Source organism: Leopardus geoffroyi, chromosome A1, assembly GCF_018350155.1.
Source record: "Leopardus geoffroyi isolate Oge1 chromosome A1, O.geoffroyi_Oge1_pat1.0, whole genome shotgun sequence".
Classification (NCBI taxonomy): Eukaryota; Metazoa; Chordata; class Mammalia; order Carnivora; family Felidae; genus Leopardus; species Leopardus geoffroyi.
The window spans coordinates 104,772,731-104,791,887 of NC_059326.1; the positions used below are offsets into that span (position 1 = coordinate 104,772,731).

Below are 19,157 nucleotides of genomic sequence, written 5' to 3' on the forward strand. Positions count from 1 at the left end.
TCCTTTAAAGCCTGAAACCCTTTCTTTGATGCTGATAGTTATCAATTTCTGCTATGAACTTGTTTCTATCATGAGGAGGTGTCTTAAGGGTTTTTGTTTTGTGTGTGTGTGTGTGTTTTGTTTTTTTGGGGTTTTTTTTGCATTTATCTAACCCCAAGGAAATAGGACTGGTCTCTCCCTGACTGCTCTTCTGGGAGAGAAATTATTGGATGGGATGTGGAAGTGAATCACAAGAGAGAAGAGAGACATGTTCTGTCCCCTCAGTACCTTGACTTCTTTCTTCCCACTCCTTTCCTGATGTTGTAAAACATATTCCATAAAATGTATGCGTGCCAGCACATCCTTATCCCACTGCCACCGTGGAGAGAAAGAACTCTAACCCATCATGGTTTTTTCTAAGTGCTTCTGACACAGTCAGGTTGTCCTTATCAAGGTAGTATTATTAACTAAAATTGTGTTTTGTGTTGCTCACTTAATACCCCAGGATACATTAAGAAAAAATGAATATTTAACTTAGCATATGAGGCTCCCACAAGTTGAGAGGGATATGGAAACTTTGGAGATGGTTGAGCAGAGAAAGTGAGTGAAACTGAATAGCTTTTAAAAAATAAGTAAAAGTCGGGGCGCCTGGGTGGCGCAGTCGGTTAAGCGTCCGACTTCAGCCAGGTCACGATCTCGCGGTCCGGGAGTTCGAGCCCCGCGTCGGGCTCTGGGCTGATGGCTCAGAGCCTGGAGCCTGTTTCCGATTCTGTGTCTCCCTCTCTCTCTGCCCCTCCCCGGTTCATGCTCTGTCTCTCTCTGTCCCAAAAATAAATAAACCTTGAAAAAAAAATTAAAAAAAAAAATAAGTAAAAGTATTGAGGGTTGTATTTAATCTTGCAAGAAGTGGGATCAAGGATACCTTCACATTTCGGGAATAAGATCATTTATAATACGGAGAACGGTGATGAACCAAATCACCAAATCGACTGGTTCAGATTATAGGATAAGGGATTTGGCTTATGAGGAATGAAGCTGTTCCTTACTCTTAGGATTGATGAACCAGGGAACAAGTTACAAAGGACTGTGTAACTTACCTTAAAAACAGGGTATGTTCTTTTCTACTTGGATACCCGAGGGGGTTTAAAGAAACATACTGTGTATTTTTTTTTTAAAGTATAGCTCCTAAATTGAAAGAGTTATAACTGAACAAAAAATTCTTTGTCCATATCCATAGGCAATAAAGGAAACAACTGTATGAATAACAATGAGGCTTAAATGTCAGAACTACTACCTAATCTTTCTTTGTGAAAGATGATTGTGAATTCTTAGGTAATTGCTTTCTTGATCTGCTTTAGATTCAATAATCTTCTTATTGTTTTTAATTGCGTTAAAGTATGTTTATTAAGGTGGTAATGAGAACGAAGCCATGCTGATTAAAAACAAAATTATTCATTTAAACCTTTTGATGTTATAAAATGAAAGGTTGATTCTAATATTGGAAGGTGAATCCTGTACATCTCCTAAGTTATTTGCTGTGTGCCTAGTTTGTTTTGTTTTCCAATGGTTGATTCTAGATCTGTTAAAGTTACAGAATTTTTACGAAGTGAAACTGTGTCTTAAGTCATAAAAGCAGTTTATCCTAAGAGCTCCAGGCAGGGTGCTTCTTCCCTAGTGATTTTTATAGCATCTAATTAGTAAATAAATGCACAGCTGGGTAGGCAAAGCATATTGAGTTAGTTTTGCTTGTCATCCTCCTTTACAATTTGTAGAAGGTTCGGGATTGAAAATTTTTCCTTTCCTGCTCCCCTATTCCTGCTCATCGACTTGAATTGCAGTCATTCTTCCTTTCCTTTGGAATTATGCTTTTAAATCTATTTCTCAAATGTTCTTTTCTGTTACTGTCTTACCTGGTTTCGTGTGCCTGTTGTCTTTTCCTTTGCTGTCCACTTTCAGTTTCATGTTTGTCTTACTGTTTAAATAAACTTACTGAGTTTATTTATTTATTTTTTAAACGCTTATTATTAAGAGACAGAGAGACAGAGCATGAGCATGGGAGGGGCACAGAGAGGAGGAGACACAGAATCTGAAGTAGGCTCCAGGCCCTGAGCTGTCGGCACAGAGCCTGATGAGGGGCTCGAACTCAGGATTGGTGAGATCATGACCTGAGGCGAAGTCGGATGCCCAACCGACTGAGCCACCCAGGCGCCCCAGTTTACTTTTTTTAACAGTTATTTATTTTTGAGAGAGAGAGAGAGAGAGAGAGAAAGACAGAGCATGAGCAGGGGAGGGCCAGATAGAGGGAGACAGAATCCACAGAAGGCTCCAGGCTCTGAACTGTCAGCATAGAGCCCGATGTGGGGCTCAAACCCACGAACCAGGAGATCATGACCTGAGCTGAAGTCAGATGCTCAACTGACTGAGACACCCAGGCGCCCCAGTAAGCCAGTGAATTTAAGTATTTGTATTAATAATTTTCTCTTTTCTGATTACCTCCCAATCCACATATTCTTTGACACCTTGAAAACAGATCAGTTTTCTTTTGGATTACTCCAGCCTAGACCTATAGCAGGGTGGGTCCACTCCACAGTAGCTCTGCCTGCAGGACCCCTCTTGGTCTCCAGGATCACTGCCTGAGGGCAGGCCCCTGAACCTCACTTACTTCCTGATCTACTGCCATTCTTCTTGCCCCGTCTCCCTGCCTCTTGTGAGCTCCTTCCTGCCCCTTCCTCAGAATGTAGCTAGATGACCTTTCTAGGACACAAATCTGCATTGTCGCTCATTGTTCAAAATCTTTTACGGCCAATACCATATTCTCAAGATGCAATCCAGTTCCTTAGTGTGCATTTAAGCCCTTGTATGAGCTGAACCGTCCCATCTGGGTAGCCGGCCTCCTCTCCCCACCCCCCCATTACTTACATCTCCCCTAGCCCTTGACTCTAGCCACATCAAACTCAACACTCTGGGTGCAAGAAACAGGCCAAGCAAAGTCATGAAGCTGGAAAACGTAGCTCTGCTTGAGCAACGGAGTGATTGGAAGTGGCCTACTTAGTGCTGGTCACATTTATGAAGCACTGCCTGGCTGGTGTCAGAGCCGCGATGTCCAGCTGAGGAGTAGCAGCGAAGGGGTCATGAAGCCGTCTCGTCAAGGGGAGAGGAAAGCGGGTTCTGAAGAGCTTGCTCTTACCCGCATCCATCCTCTGACACCCTCCATTGTTTTTCCCCCTCTTCAGCCTGTGATGGTGATCACTGGGGGCCCCACTGCAGCAGCCGGTGCCAGTGCAAAAACGGGGCTCTGTGCAACCCCATCACGGGGGCTTGCCACTGTGCTGCAGGTTTCCGGGGCTGGCGCTGCGAGGACCGCTGCGAGCAGGGCACCTACGGTAATGACTGTCGCCAGCGATGCCAGTGTCAGAATGGAGCCACTTGTGACCACGTCACGGGGGAATGCCGCTGCCCGCCGGGATACACTGGAGCCTTGTAAGTGACACAGGGCCGCACAATGTGGCGGAGGCCTCTCACTTCTCCGTTCATGCTGCTGCCACCATCGTCTTCCCGTGCTGCTGTTTCTCTTGCTGCCTGAAGTCACGGAGAGGTCGGGGCTCCAGACACAGATGGGGAGATCGGCAGTGATAGCCACTAGATGTTCCTGCTGTTTAACTCTTGAACATCAGACCCCAGCCAAAGTCGGAGGGCCGGCTTCCATGCTGTCCTTCTGGCAGGGCAGAGACAGAGAGGACTGGGATGTTGCATTGAGTGGAAATATTTGGGGGTTGCTGGGGCAGATCTGAGGATCTGCTTCAATTCCCCGACAAGTGCATTTATTTTACACTGCTATTAGGTAATGATCCATGGCTGTTCTGCTTTTTGTGGTAACTAATTAGCTGGAGAAAGCTGGGGTGGGTTTAGTGCCCTAGAAAAGAGAAAAAGGGGAAGATGTTGGAAATAGTCCATGATAAAAGCTTAACTGGGTTATTTAATGCCTGTGGATACATATGTTGCCTTGTGAACATGAAAGAAATGTATCACATCTGTGTAGGATATGTGGGTGCAGATAGTTTCATTCTTTCTGGATCAAATTGGAGCATCTTCTTAACCTCCACTACTTTCTTTATTTGGTATGAAGGACATTCTTCAGTGGCTTGTGTAAGCAAACAGAATAAGAGGCAGAATTTGCCAAAAAAAAAAAAAAAAGTAGGATATAGAAAAATATCATTCTCTTACTGGGAAAATTACACTTGTAAATCACAGAGCTAAAACTTGAAAAAATGCGGCTGATTAGGTAAATACTTCCTGCCAACAGTATTAACAGCTATAAAGTAGAGCTAAAGGAAAAACTGCATTAGCCTAGAAAGCCCTGGTTTTTGGGAGAATGATCATCTCAAACGACTTAATTGTTAATATTGCTCTTAGGGGTTTTTATCAAGGCCACAATGGGCTTTGGAAAACTTGGACCAATTTTACAGGTGAGCGGACGAGACAAAGCCTTAGCGAGGAAAGTTCATTCATAGAAAAAGGGTGGGGGTTAAAGTCATGGAAAACGATCAGTTTCAAGAAGAGATTGTTGGAGATTAATTATGAGGAATATGTACACAAAGCAGGGGCTGTGCCAGTGTTTCAGTCTCCTGTGAGGTTTGAACAGACACACAAACAAAAGCAGATAAAACAGTTTCATTACAAAATAGCCCCAAAGAAAGGAAAGGTCTAGGTGACCCCTCAACGACCTTTCCAGCCAATGTGGTTAATACCTTGATGTTAACGAAGTGAAGAATTCCGAACGGAGAAAGCTATCTGTTTTAGGGTCCTGGGTGCTGTTGTGTCTGAACCCGAGGGTCGTGTGGTTGGGTCAGTAATGGTATCTTTTGTCACACCTCAATTCCTCAGCTGTGAGGATCTTTGTCCCCCCGGCAAGCACGGCCCACAGTGTGAGCAGAGATGCCCCTGCCAAAATGGAGGAATATGTCATCACGTCACCGGAGAATGCTCTTGCCCTTCTGGCTGGCTGGTAAGCTCCCTTCCTCCCCTCCCCCACCCCAAAGGGCACATAGGAGACTCTAGCACAAAGGAAAGTTGTACCGATGGTTAAAGGTGGCAAAACTGGAAAGACCTGAGCATTTGTAAAGCTGGAAGCCTTCCGTCCATTTTCAGGCAGAAGGTGATTAAATCTTGAAGTGCACTAAGGGTCCTCATTGGAAAACATAGTGGCCACCTGTCCTGCACTTTCCCTCAGGATAAAAAAAGAGGGAAATATTTCATCTCGTGTATGACAGACAATGCTGTTAAACACCAGAAGAATATTTAAACACCGGAAGAATCTAAATATAAACCTACCTCGGAGATACTTCGGGTTTGGTTCTAGACCACAGCAATAAAGTGAGTACCACAATAAAGTGAGTCAAATGAATTTTTTGGTTTCCTACAGCATATGAAAGTTATTTTATACTACACTGTAGTCTGTTAAGAGTGCAATGGCATTATGTCTAAAAAACCAATGTACGTAACAAAGCAATTACATTAGTAACATCAGAGATCGCTGATCACAGATCACCATAACAAACATAAAAATAATGAAAAAAATTTGAAATAATGTTAGAATTACTAACATATGACTCAGATATGTGAAAGGAATGAATGTTGTTAGAAAAATGGTGCCGGGGTGCCTGGGTGGCTCAGTCAGTTACTTTGGCTCAGGTCATGATCTCATGGTTTGTGAGTTCCAGCCCTGCATCAGGCTCTCTGCTATCAGCACAGAGCCTGCTTCAGATCCTCTGTCCCCACTTCTCTCTGCCCTTCTCCCCTCTCTCTCACATGCTCTCTCTCAAATATAAATAAGCATTAAAAAAACAAAAAAGAAAAAAATGGCGCCAACACGGGGGAAAAAATGAGCCCCTGGCTGGCTTAGTAGAGCGTGCGACTCTTGATCTCAGGGTCGTGAGTTCAAGCCCCACGTTGGGCATAGAGCCTACTTAAAAAAAAAAAAAAAAAAAAAAGAAAAGAAAAGAAAAGAAAAAGAAAGAAAAATGGTATCACTGAACATGCTGAATGCACGATTGTCACAAACCTTCATTTTGTTTAAAAAACAAAACAAGCGGGGTGCCTGGGTGGCTCAGTCAGTTAAGCGTCTGACTTCGGCTCAGGTCATGATCTCACGGTTCATGAGTTCGAGCCCCACATCGGGCTCTATGCAGCTCAGAGCCTGGAGCCTGTTTCGGATTCTGTGTCTCCCTCTCTCTCTGCTCCTGCCCTGCTCACACTCTGTCTCTGTCTCTCAAAAAGTGAATAAATGTTAAAAGAAAAAAAAAGAAAAGAAAAGGAAAAACACACAATGTATCTGTGAAACACAATAAAGCAAAACACAGTAAATGAAATATGTCTGCAATTGTTTTTATAATTAAGTTCCATGGATCACTATTGTTCTTTGAGACCATTATTCTCAACAGAGTGAGTGTTATGTGAACAACTGATCTGGTCACGTATTTGTGGAGGCACAATTGAGGTGAACCAGGTTTATAACGAGGTATGGCAGAGTTTCTCAAAGCCTTTTGTATGCAAATCCAAGGGGAAGCTGTCACTCACCACACTTCCCAACCTTTGACCATGTTACACTTTCTTCATGCCGTGTCTCACGGGCTCAGTGTTTTGCGACATTGCAACACACTCAATATCAAAGCTGATTTGCCAACTAGCTTTCTCTGAAACCTGGGTGTGATAGGGTCATTACCGGCATTGGCTTGTGCGTACATCTGCTTGAAGGCACAAGAGTGAACGGCCAAGGTCTGTTTCCTTCAATAACAAACAAAAATTAAGAGAACGGTTCACTTCACTATCTCCTTCTATCACCAGCAGCTGTAGTGAAACTATGTTTGTAGGGTCATAAGAGACTTCTTGATTATCAGATCCAGTGCTGGCCTTTCTGTGCTCATTCTGCTTGACTTCACCAAAGCCTCCAACCCTGTTGCTCATTTGCCTCCCTTTCATAATCTTTTTCTCCATTTATTTGATAATCCCCCTCCTACTTCTCTTACTGAAGATCTCTTTTCCTAACCTCCTTCTTCTTCACACCTCTTTATTACAGTATTTTCTAGGTTTCAGTCTTATCCTTCTTCTCTTTTCTCACTATAAATCTCTGAAAATCTCACCCAGATCCATGGCTTTAACAGTCATCTACTGATTTTTCCCAAATCTTGACCTTCCTTCTGAGTCCAGACATATATTTGTCACTGTCCTCTTAAACACCCCAACCCAGATGACCTGTAGACATGAAGCCACCATCTACTTGGGCTCCACCCAGGCTGGAGCCTTAAGAGCCAGACATGGAGTAGAATTGGTCTGCTAATGCCCTTGTTGTAGTCCTGAAGCAAAGGAGAACTGGAGTTCACATCCCAGTGAGAATCATGGGAAGTAAGGGAGAGTTCAAGATGTGAGGACCATGTAGACAAGGGGAAAGGAAATATTAGACCCAAGGTGAGCATTAGAAAGGTAAGCAGAAAGGTAAGCAGGTCTGGTTCTAGAGGCAGAGCCCAAAGAAACCCCTTAAATCAGTGGAGTCAGAATGAGGGGCCTTTTACTGAGTGGCTGATGATTGGGTGAACAAGGGAGCTATTGAGAAGTACTGAACTGGCTCGAGCCACATCAAAGTCATTGCTAATGAAACAAAACTTGTCATGAACCCAAGTCTTTGTTAAGGCTACTCCTTTTCTGCTTTTTAAAAATCTTCGTTAAAACCAGCATTTCTTTCTTATTGCCCAAGGTAGAAATACTGAATTACCTTGGACTCCTTCTCTTCTTCATTTCTTATAAGCAGTCTTTTGCCGTTGTTGGACATTGCTTGGTTCTTGGCAAGGGAAGGATTTTGTTGGGGCAGCAGAGTATCCGGAAAGCTCCGTGTTCTTTGGATGAAGAGTTATAGGCATTCTACTCTAGGACTATGGTATAGATGTTGTCTGTATAGTTGCTTCATCTTGAGGTTGAGGCTTTCTTCTTGGTTGGGATGGTTATGGTGTGGGATACTGACAGCCACAGGCTTGGACCATGAATCCCAATTACTGGGTAGATGGATCTTCCCATTCTCCAGTGTGTCTGTACTCTGAGGCTGCTACCTTGGTAGAAGTTTCTTACTGAATGCTTTGGGTCATTTCTCAATCTGTGAATTGAGAGCTGAGCTTCTAAGGTATACTTCTCTCTACAATATTTTATTTGTGCTATTACTCTAGGTGCTTTTCAAAGATGAAATATATACCTTTTACATGTACACACACATGCATTTCAACTCCTAAGAATGCCTTACTTAAAGCTATTTGCTCACGTTAATCTTTACTCACAAACAATATTTCAACAACATCTCTAAAGCTGATGGGGGACCATTACAAAATGTGGGTAGGGTCAGTCCCTGGGAGAATGAGAATTTTCACCAGAATTTCTGCTTACCGCACATTGACCCTTGGCACATTGTTTTTTCAGTCGTGTTGTTATGGTGTGCTAGAATGGAGGGATTAGAGCTATTTTTTCATCTGTCCCCCTCATCACATTGTGAACTAATTAAAGGTTGTGACCTTATCACTTTGATTCTCAGAGCTTAACTCTATGCCTGACGCATAGATGATTCTCAGTGAGGCATTGATTTGAATCATCTCTCAAAGGCTTTTTCAGTTCCAAGAGTCTGTGGAAGAACTTTCCCTGTTTGTAGATAGCTAGAAACCACCAGAGGAGACTTAATTAGCACACCAACTGCCTTTGTGGGTAGCCAGGAGTTAGAGGAAATGTATTTTCTTATGCTATCCAGAATAAACATTTACAAAACCATCTGGTGTTTGCTAGCCTCCAATTTCAGAGTGCCCACAGTCTGCCTTTTTTTAGAGAGAAGGAGGACAAAGCAACAGCTTGCGACAGTTAAAAAAAAAAAAAAACAGTTTAAAAATCCTTGTTATTTGGGAAATGTTGTTTGCTCTAACAATAACTCCAATAAACAGATGATAAGCTACAAGCCCAAGTTATATGGCCAAGTGAAGCAGAAAACGGGAAGGTATTTCACTGACTTATTGGTACTTATTCATATAAAGCAGAGGATTGGGTTAAATATAGTGACAGTGCCTGACAAGATGGACAGCCTCTAGGGTGAGGAAACATGTCCAAGTTCCTCTCTTGATTTTTCTTCCCAGGAAATAAGCTTTCCTATTGATCTTGGCCCACCAATGTTTGTTCAACCTGCTGAAAATAAAAGTGTTTTTCTCTCATAATAAAATGTCTAGGTTCATTCTTGTAGAACTACTTCTTAGGCAATGTTACTGTTAATCCAGGTACACAAAATTTCTGTCTTATGCTACATTATACCTTGTAAGAAATAAAGCCAATGATAATGTGTGTTTTCCTTAGAACATATGGTAAAGCATTTGGATATTGTATTTGCACCAGATGTTGCCATTCATGTAATGGATGTTCAGTAAGTGTCGTTGACTTATTGTACATGTATGACACAAGGAAGAACGCTTAGGAGGATTTATAAATTCCTTAGGTTACCATAATAATTTTGTGTAACTTTATCTTAAACTTCAGTTTTTTAATATGGATATTTATTAAGATTATTCTGCCATCTTTTCTTAAAAAAATATTTATTTATTTTGAGAGAGAGAGTGCGTGAGCAGGGGAGGAGCAGAAAGAGGTAGAGAGAGAACCCCAAGCAAGCTCTCTGCTGTCAGTACGGAGCCCCATGCGAGGCTCGAACCCACGAACCATGAGCTCATGACTTGAGCTGAAATCAAGAGTTGGACGCTTAACTGACTGAGCCACCCAGGTGTCCCTGTTCTGCATCTTTGAACGTATCTTGAGATCTAGGCTTACCAAGTAAATAAGTCCACTTAAAGTTCCTAACATTTTTTAGATGATGAACAGAGTGTTCTAAAATCCCCTTCATCTAATTATCTTGCAGCCCTGTTCCCTTATCTCCTCCTCCTTTTGTTTCTTCTCTTCTTTCCCTCCTCCTTTAGCCCTTCCCTGGCTGGAGGCCCATGTAATTTTCCAAATCTCTTTCAATGCAGGGCACAGTGTGTGGTCAGCCTTGCCCTCAGGGTCGCTTTGGAAAGAACTGTTCACAAGAATGTCAGTGCCATAATGGAGGGACGTGTGACGTTGCCACAGGCCAGTGTCATTGCAGCCCAGGATACACAGGGGAACGGTAAGGGATAGTCTTATCTTTCTCTGACTGTTCATAATGGTGTGAAAGGAAAGGCTGCAGAGCCCAGGGAATACCTTTGCTACTACGTGTCTGTGACTGTTCTATAATATTCCAGAGGCGTCTATAAGGTATCAATGTGTTCGACAGATTTTTTTCCCAACTCATTGTGTAGAAATGGAACCATCGACAGTGATGGTGAATTGAAGACAGACAGCATTAAAATAAAGAAATAAAATCCCAGCTATTCAGAACCCGTGATAAATGTTTCGTGCTCAACAGTTGAATGGCTGGACAGCCACTTTTTACATTTTAAATAGTTTTTGATAGATTTATTCCAAAATTGGATGTGTATTTGGTTAGCTTTAAAAAGTATGCTGGGCATAAAGTTACCTTCTTATGATTCAGTATTCCATTAAGAATACCAGTCATTTCCCTGTGGAGTAGCGACCAAGTGAGATCCAATGGGACTTTGAAGATTATAAGAGCAAATGAATGGCTGTGTTCACCTGGCCCTTCCATCCGCTGTCATTTTTTGTATTAGTGAAGGGTTACCCTAGATGGCTTTGCAAACCTTACTCCTTCTAATTTTCTCTTTCATCTCTTACATCCTAAAAGACCAGATAACCAAGCTTTTGGGATGTGTGCATACAGTTAGAGAAAAAAGACTTGAGAGGTAGGAGATTATAATGGCTCACAACAAAGATTTTTTGGAACCTGTGTCCTTAGATACATCCTTATCGCTAAAATAATTTTACTTTCCTTTGGTGTTGCTCTCAGGATTCAGTAAGTACATTAAAGTGGTTAGAACAGCGTGGAAGCTTACAAATATTCACTGTTATTATAGTTGAGTGATTTCTCTGAACTGTACAAACACTAGTGATTGTCAATTTGAGTGATGTCTGGGGACCAAATAAAAATTAACTATCATTATTTTTGATGATATCTGTGACCTAAGAATTTCTTCAACTTTCTTCCCTCATTATTTTTTTTTTCCAAAAGGCTGATCTGTTTTTGACTTTTAATAAGATACTATAGCACTAATGGAAATCCAGTAAAATGTAAATGATAGTTATTTCTAGATTGTGGGAATACTGGAAAATTTGTTTTCTTGCTATGTAATTTCTCTAACTTTATATAATCAATATGTGTTTTTATTATAATTTTATTTTTATGAATAGATAATAATAAGTATAATTTAAAGTAAAAAAATAAAAATAAACAAACTTTGAAGAAGAAAAAAAAGAAAAAAATATGATGCTATATAGTGTGGTCCCTCACTTCCCCCTCCCAACTTAGAATTTGCACTTTCGTATTAAATTTATTTCTAAGTATTTTGTATTTTTGGGAAAATCCCATTTCAGTTTCTAATTGGCTATGTCAGGATAAAGACAGGCTTGATTTTGAGTGTTTTTATTTAGTCTCTCTACCAAAATTTTTAATTAATTCAAATGTTACTTAGCAAACACTCAAGTTATTTTATCACCTACCAAAAAAAAAAAAAAAACAAGATATTTGTCTCTACTTTTCAATATTTATAAGGGTTGTTTCATTTTCTTGAAATAATTGCATTAATTGAAACCTTTAAATCAGTGTTGACAGACAAGTAAAACTGGGAATTCCTGTCTTCTTCCTAATTTCATTGAAAATGGCTTCAGTGTAGTTTCATGCTCATTACTGGTTTTTACTAAAATTTTTCATGCTTGGGTGTTTTTTTTTTAATCCCTGTTTTTATTAGGAACTTTTGTGACTATTATCTATTTAACTTTTTTAAAGTTAATGAAAGTCTTCATTAAAGGCTTTTCATCTTTTGTTAATGTAATTATGTATTTTACCTTTATTTTTTGATGTTGCAAATTACTGACACCTTTCAGAGCATGGTTTTTGTAACATGTAACTGAGCTTCTCAAAAAGTTTATGTGACCTACATCCTAGCTTATTGTTATATTTTGGAAAGATGAGGATAATAGCTTTGTCTAATATTTTAGGGCACTAAAAAATTAAATACAGACCCTTGAAAAACTCAGGGGTTTGGGGCACTGACCCCCTATTCAGTCGAAAAATTGCACGTAACTTTTGACTCCCTCAAAACCTAACCTAATAGCCTACTGTTTAGGGAGCCTTCCTGATAATATAAACAGTCTGTTGGCACATATTTTCTATGTTATATGTATTGCTATACTCTTAGAATAAAGTGAGCTAGAGAAAAGAAAATGTTAAGAAAATCATAAGTAAGAGAGAATATATTTACAGTAGCAGACTGTTTTTATAAAAAAAATCAGCATATAAGTGACTTGTGTGTTCTAAACCCATGTTATTTGAGGATCAGCTGTATAATCGTTTTTCTTGTCCTCTACTGGTTTAAGTCTCAAATCTGAGGCAACACAAAGACAACAAACGTATAAGGCAAACTTGTAAGGTGAACGTATAATGCAGATTTAGACTCATCTTATTTAGAATGCAGGGGAGGGGGGGATAACAGCTAATTTCCAGGTGAATTTTAGATTAAGGCAAGGAAGGCAACGAGCCAAAGGAGGACAAGGAAGTTGAAGAGGGAACATCTTCTTGAGTTGTTGTTCCACTAACTCTTGTTTTTCTGGTGACTTGACAACATGATTTCCGTTTTTTGTTTTTTGTTTTGTTTTTTTAATTTTTTTTAACGTTTATTTTTGAGACAGAGAGAGACAGAGCATGAACGGGGGAGGGTCAGAGAGAGGGAGACACAGAATCTGAAACAGGCTCCAGGCTCTGAGCTGTCAGCACAGAGCCCGACGTGCTACTCGAACTCACGGACCGTGAGATCATGACCTGAGCCGAAGTCGGCCGTTTAACCGACTGAGCCATGCAGGCGCCTCTGATTTCTGTTTTTAATTATACCATGCCCATCTGGGTTCTAGACACACACACACACACACACACACACACACACGGCATGCACTTTTGTCACCGCGATTGGGGAAAATGAGCAGCTATGGGGCAGTTTGTGGTGACAGCAGCTTTGAGGGCCTGGGGTCTTGGCATTTCCCTGTTTTAAGAAGTCAGCGTAACTTGATCACCGAGGTTAGACCAGAGGGCTGCTGCCTGGGGGAGCAGGTATCACCACTGGTAGCTGTCAGCAGAACGTTTCCAGGATGTGGGGACGCACTCCCAGCCAGAGTAGAAGCAGAAAAAACAAAACAGACACCTTGTAGGCAGGCAGAGAGGCTCATGGGATGCCCAAATAATAGTCCCTGGGGCTTGTGGACAGTTTAGGAGGACATTGTGGTGAGGAACTGTAATGTGGCACAGCCAGGCAAGAGGGAAGATATCTATATCTAGATCTATATCTATCTATCTATCTATCTATCTATCTATATATCACTTTTATCCCCCAAATGGAGCTAAGTCTGTTTGACAAAGACTTTTAACTCCGCTAACCTGAAAGGTATAAGCTACGTCATGATTGCTTTTATTTCCCAGATAGAACGTGTCTACTTCTAGAAAGATATCCTACCATCTGGTGGTTTCCAGATTCTCATGCAAATTCTTTTGAAGGGGTTGAAAGAGTGTTCTTCATGATAGTGGGTCACCATGGAATCGCTCAGACCTTTGGGGTCCTTTCCTGTAACTGGTGCTCCATTAAGAGTTAGCTGCATGGAGAGATCTGTGCCTCAGTTCGGCTCTCTGTTAAGGTGAAGCCAGGATTGTCTGGCCATGCCTGTGTTCCCTATTAACCTGCAAGTGAAGAAGGAATGTGGGTCAGAGGAGGTAAAGTCAGAAATTACAGACAGGAATGGGGGGGGGGGGATGCGGCTTTGGTCTCCAATGGGGGAACTTTCTGGTATCTAGGATTGTGGAAAAGTTGGCTACTTTCCAACACTTTTTATATTTCCCCCAGAGCAGTAGTTCCAGATGCTTGAAAGGCAGGCAGCTGATCCATCGATCCCAGATTTAATGAGGAATGCGATTCTTTCCCACAAAATCATGGTTTGGCCCAATTATTCCAAGCCCTCTAGGGAGGGAACGTGCTCAAAAGGACCAGGCAGAAAGGAGCTGCCACCCCTTATATGCTAACTCACTTCCTTTTCCATCCATTTGTAACAAGATGCAATATAATAATCAAAATGGTATTAAAATAAGCCTGTGACCTTCATTGGTTTGGGAATTGGGGTTGTATCTTATTATCTCTACTTAAAGCTTATCCATTTTTTTTCCAATCCCAGAGCATTATTCAAAAACAAAAATGAGGGGCGCCTGGATGGCTCAGTAGGTTAAGCGTCCGACTTCAGCTCAGGTCATGATCTCGTGGTTTGTGAGTTCGAGCCCCATGTCGGGCTCTGTGTTTACAGCTCAGAGCCTAGAGCCTGCTTTGGATTCTGTATCTCCCTCCGTCTCTGCTCTGTTTCTCTCTCTCTGTCAAAAAATAAATAAACATTAAAAAAAAATTAAAGGGGCACTTGGGTGGCTCAGTCGGTTGAGCAACCAACTTCGGCTCAGGTCATGGTCTCACGGTCTGTGCGTTCGAGCCCCACGTCGGGCTCTGTGCTGACAGCTCAGAGCCTGGATGGAGCCTGCCCTGGATTCTGTGTCTGTCTCTCTTTCTGACCCTCCCCATTTATCCTCTGTCTCTCTCTGTCTCAAAAATAAATAAACGTTAGAAAATATTTAAAAAAATGAAAGAATGTATAAACTCCAAATTTCTATATTTCTGCTGTGGCCACTATTTATTGCTATATCTTTATCAGCCTCTCTGCTGTCTCTCCTAAGAACATCTATTGCCTCTTTTACTAATTCTTAAGATAGATTTTTTTCCCCCATTGTTCTGCCTGGGACCACAAAAACAACATTAAGGGCATGAAATTCATTGAGAATGATGCTTCTTTTAGATGAAGGGGCCAAAAAGGGAGATAAGTCTGGTTGACAAAGACTTTTAACTCTGCTAACCTGAAAGGTATAAGCTACCTCGTGATTGCTTTTATTTCCAAAGATGGAAAATGTCTACTTCTAGGAAGATACCCTACCACCTTGGTTTAGTAGATGGAAATAGACATAACTGTTATTCACAGGATTCTCTTACAAGTGCAACATTGATGAAAAAGAAAGGAGACTATGAAGTGAGCTTTACATGATGGCTACTTCAGTAAGTAAAATTCAAATGGCTTTTTGCCATTTATAATACAAACTAGTACTATGTTTTATTATAGCTTAGAAAGGTAAATATGGTCCAGGACCAGTTATTATGGATTTTGTTTTCCCAAAGAAAAGGAAGTCTCTGCCAAGATAGGATGAAATATACACACTGTTTCCCTGTCATTTGCCAGTGGACAGACGTTTTTTCCAGGCTTCCCATCTATACTCAGTTCACCCACATTTAGAGCTAAGCTTTTTACTAAGTTAAAATCATGGATCCCAAAGCTTCACATTTTGGTTAGTTTTCAAATCCATTTAAGAGAGAGGAAGCAATGTTATTTCACCTTGTTTATCTTTATCTTTTTGGGACTGAATTGCAGGAAGATCTGGATGAACAGGTTGCATAGTTGTCTTACGATCCTTTAGCCGAGCCATGACGAGGCCAAATTACTGTACTTCAGCATTTCGTTCTCTAAAGTTTACATCTTTAAGGAATAAACTAAGTGACTTGGCTTATTAAAGCTTCTTACAAGTTAAAAATAGAGTACCCTTTAAAAATACTCTGGTCTAAAAATAGGTATACTCCTGGGTAACCTTAAGACACACATCTGATTTTATGCTAAATGATAGTTACTACAGAACTTTGCTAATGATCTGTTGAGCAGTTGATCTGAAGATTTTTGCCTCTTGACAAACATACCTAAAGATGGTCTTAAGAGTCAGGTGAGACCAAGTTTACCGGAGGCTCCTTTCCTTTTCTCTGTCTCATGAAATACATGCTAGAGCCAGGCCTGACCAGAAAAGTGTCAAAGGGATCTGGAGATTTATCTTCTACTCTTAAATAGAATCCCAGCCAGTCTTGGTATTGTTATTAATCGCATCCCATAAAACATAAGCAAACCTTGTGGAAAATGTTTGCTTTTCAGCCCCTTTGCCAGTGCCTTTAGGTATCCTTGAATTCATTATTTTGAACTTGCTGTTGGCATTATACTGGTCTAAAAAAATGCAGTGCTGACCTACCTTTTTGACCGTGGTTCTGGCATGACATTAGAGCCACATGGGAAGTGTCTGCTGATATCCACAAAGTGTACCCTACTTATGGCCGGCACTTGGCTAGACGAGACCCCATCTCACTCTCCCTTGGCAGGAAGTGCTCCTTCTGTTGCGGGAGGCTCCGTGAAGTCACCTTGCCAGGTCCCAAAGAAACTTGGCTGGTTGGACAACTGGTCATGCATTCTATGGCGTGATGAGAATTTTCTCTTCTCCATCATACTTCCTTGCGGCCACTTAGCTTCCCACCTGATCCAACTTATTCAGACCCTGTCCTTCCTTTAGGAGCAGACTCTGATGTTATTTTTTAAAAGATAAAGTCAATTTTGGGGACCGGATATTTTTTCCTTGCTATTGGTCAACCCTTCTTACGGAGGACGATACCCCACTTTGCAAAAAATTTGTGCTAGGAAACTCCGTGCGTCTCTAAATCTCCTGGCAAGATTTCCCCAGGTGGAATCAAGGAAACCTGATAGCTATAGCTCTGACTTCCCCAGATCTAAAGAGGACTGTGTTTATTAAATGCATAACTTTCTAAATGAGGGGCAATTATTGTCATTCAGCTTTGAAAAGAGCAGACACATGGCTGAGATTAAATACTGATGCCACCGTGAAAGCCAAGAGAATTAACATTGTTTGAAATATGCCACAAAGTTTTATCATTAAAATGGGGAAAGCATCTATTTCAATATTTTAATTTCCTAATTTGGGCAATTACTCTTCTCCCGTTTTCGGTATCTCCTCAAGTGATATATCTGTATCTGTGTCTATATCTATATATCTTTAGCAAGCACGAGGTAAAAAACGTTCTTCCTGTGGCAAGTTCATAATTTTATTTTGGTTTCGTTTTTGTTATTCCTTTGAACAGACTCATACTGCTGTTAATACTATCTGTAGCCAGAGTGATTCAGCTTACTGCTTTTATACCTGTAACGGGACTATTGCGAAAACAATATATCAAATGCGAAAAGCAGGTTCAGTTTATACATCACAAAGTCTATCAAAATGGACTGTGTATTTTTACACGGCACTGACTAATCTGTCTTCTGCTCCCGCCTCCTGCTTGACAGGTGCCAGGACGAGTGTCCCGTTGGCACCTACGGAGTTGGCTGTGCGGAGACCTGCCAATGTGTCAATGGAGGGAAATGTTATCACGTGAGCGGTTCGTGCCTCTGCGAAGCAGGCTTTGCTGGCGAGCATTGCGAGGCGCGTCTGTGTCCAGAAGGGCTGTATGGCATCAAGTGTGACAAGCGGTGTCCCTGCCACCTGGATAACACTCATAGGTGAGGGTTAGCCGGCCCTGGAAGGATGTGTCCTATTACAGTTTGAACCGCAGTGACCACTCTTTGGAAGGAGAGGTTGACAGAGGGATGCCCACCCTGAGACCCTTCCTGCCTCTGCATCATTCTGGGGAGGAGCCGCTAAGTGAGTGGAAGAATTCTTTACTTAGTGGGTGACAGTCCAGGCCGGAAGTGCTCAAACTGGTAGAGGCTCTTGGGTGGATATCAAATTCTATTCTCCATCGATGGCCATTGCCAAAAATTAAATTTGCTGAGGTTCGTAGAATGTTTCCCTAAGAGGGGGATTCTGTGACATTCCCTTAGAAGCAAAGATGCAATGAAAGACATGAGTTAAGCCCAGTGTAGTACATAAAAGTATCCCAAAAATGGTTCTCACTGCAGCATCTTTGACATGACAGCACATCTGTGTAGAAAAGAAGGGTACCGGTGGAAGTTTCGTAAAAGTGTTTCGCATGTGGCTGTCACATGTGAAATATGTTTTCAGAATTGATTACTCTGACATAGGACTCACAGGGGCCTTTTAGCTCAAAACTTTCTCGAAGAATTTAAGAACAGGAAACCATGATCCCACCCACCGTAGTGTTCCTTGCCTACCCCTGAAAACATCTTTCTACCCCATTTCTTCCTCTCCCTTCCCCCAAGGACCACATACTTATCACTTAGATTCTGGGTCTCCTTTGCAGACTGCCGGAAAAGCTCGGTCTGACAAAAATGTAGTGCATTATATAGCAGTTCAAATGTTCCAAGAATTACTTATTTGAATTCCGCACAGCTGTTACTTCGTTTATGCTCCAGAAAAGTAACTTGTGGCCACCTCAAATCTCAAATGCAGAAAAGGTAAATGTAAATAGAAGTGTGCGGTTGGTCTCTTCTTTAAACCATTGTCAGGAACGAGAAAGCAGACTTTGTACTATAAGGGAGCAAACGAGGGAGAGAGAGAGAATATTTGGAATACATTTTAGTGGGACATATCAAAGAAGTGCATTCCTAATGTATCTCAAGCAACTTTGCAAGCTGCTTTAATCAACTTTGGTTTTCTTCATTGGAAAATGTTGCCACTCTTTACGTGACAAGGTTAAGTAAACACTTGGCGAGTGAAAATGTGTTTCCTGGAAACACAAGGTTCCTTTGAACCAAGAGGTATAGAATCTTTGTATTAATTGAAAATGTAGCTTGTTCATTTTACCATTTAAATGTGTGTGTGTGTGTATGTGTGAGAGAGAGAGAGAGAGAGAGCGAGCAAGCTAGTGGGGGAGAGGGGCAGAGGAAGGGAGGGAGAATCCCAAGCAGGCTCCGTGTGTCAGTGCAGAGCCTGATGTGGGGCTGGATTCCACAACTCTGGGGTGATGTCCTGAGCTGAAATCAAGACTTGGGCACTTAACGGACGGAGCCACCCAGGCATCCCAGCAGTTGATTTTTTGCTTGACTGTTTGAGCTGGGCACATCTTGGTGGTCGTTCTGCTTTTCTCCTGGTATTCAGCCGGCAGATCAAATAGAGGTTGATGGTCCTCGAATTCCCCCCTCACTTGTCTACCATTTGGCTGGTTGAT

The 19,157-nt window shown here is 41.5% G+C and overlaps 1 protein-coding gene across 3 annotated transcripts in view; it reads left to right on the plus strand.

Annotated features, from left to right (window-relative positions):
* Positions 1-19,157, plus strand: part of MEGF10 (multiple EGF like domains 10) — a 178,315-nt gene that overhangs the window by 109,203 nt on the left and 49,955 nt on the right. For all 3 annotated transcript variants that reach the window (XM_045487499.1, XM_045487508.1, XM_045487515.1), the window contains 4 exons: positions 3,213-3,459; positions 4,864-4,984; positions 10,014-10,150; positions 17,377-17,589. In XM_045487499.1, the coding sequence (XP_045343455.1) occupies positions 3,213-3,459; positions 4,864-4,984; positions 10,014-10,150; positions 17,377-17,589 (718 nt within the window). The remainder of the gene's footprint in view (positions 1-3,212; positions 3,460-4,863; positions 4,985-10,013; positions 10,151-17,376; positions 17,590-19,157) is intronic.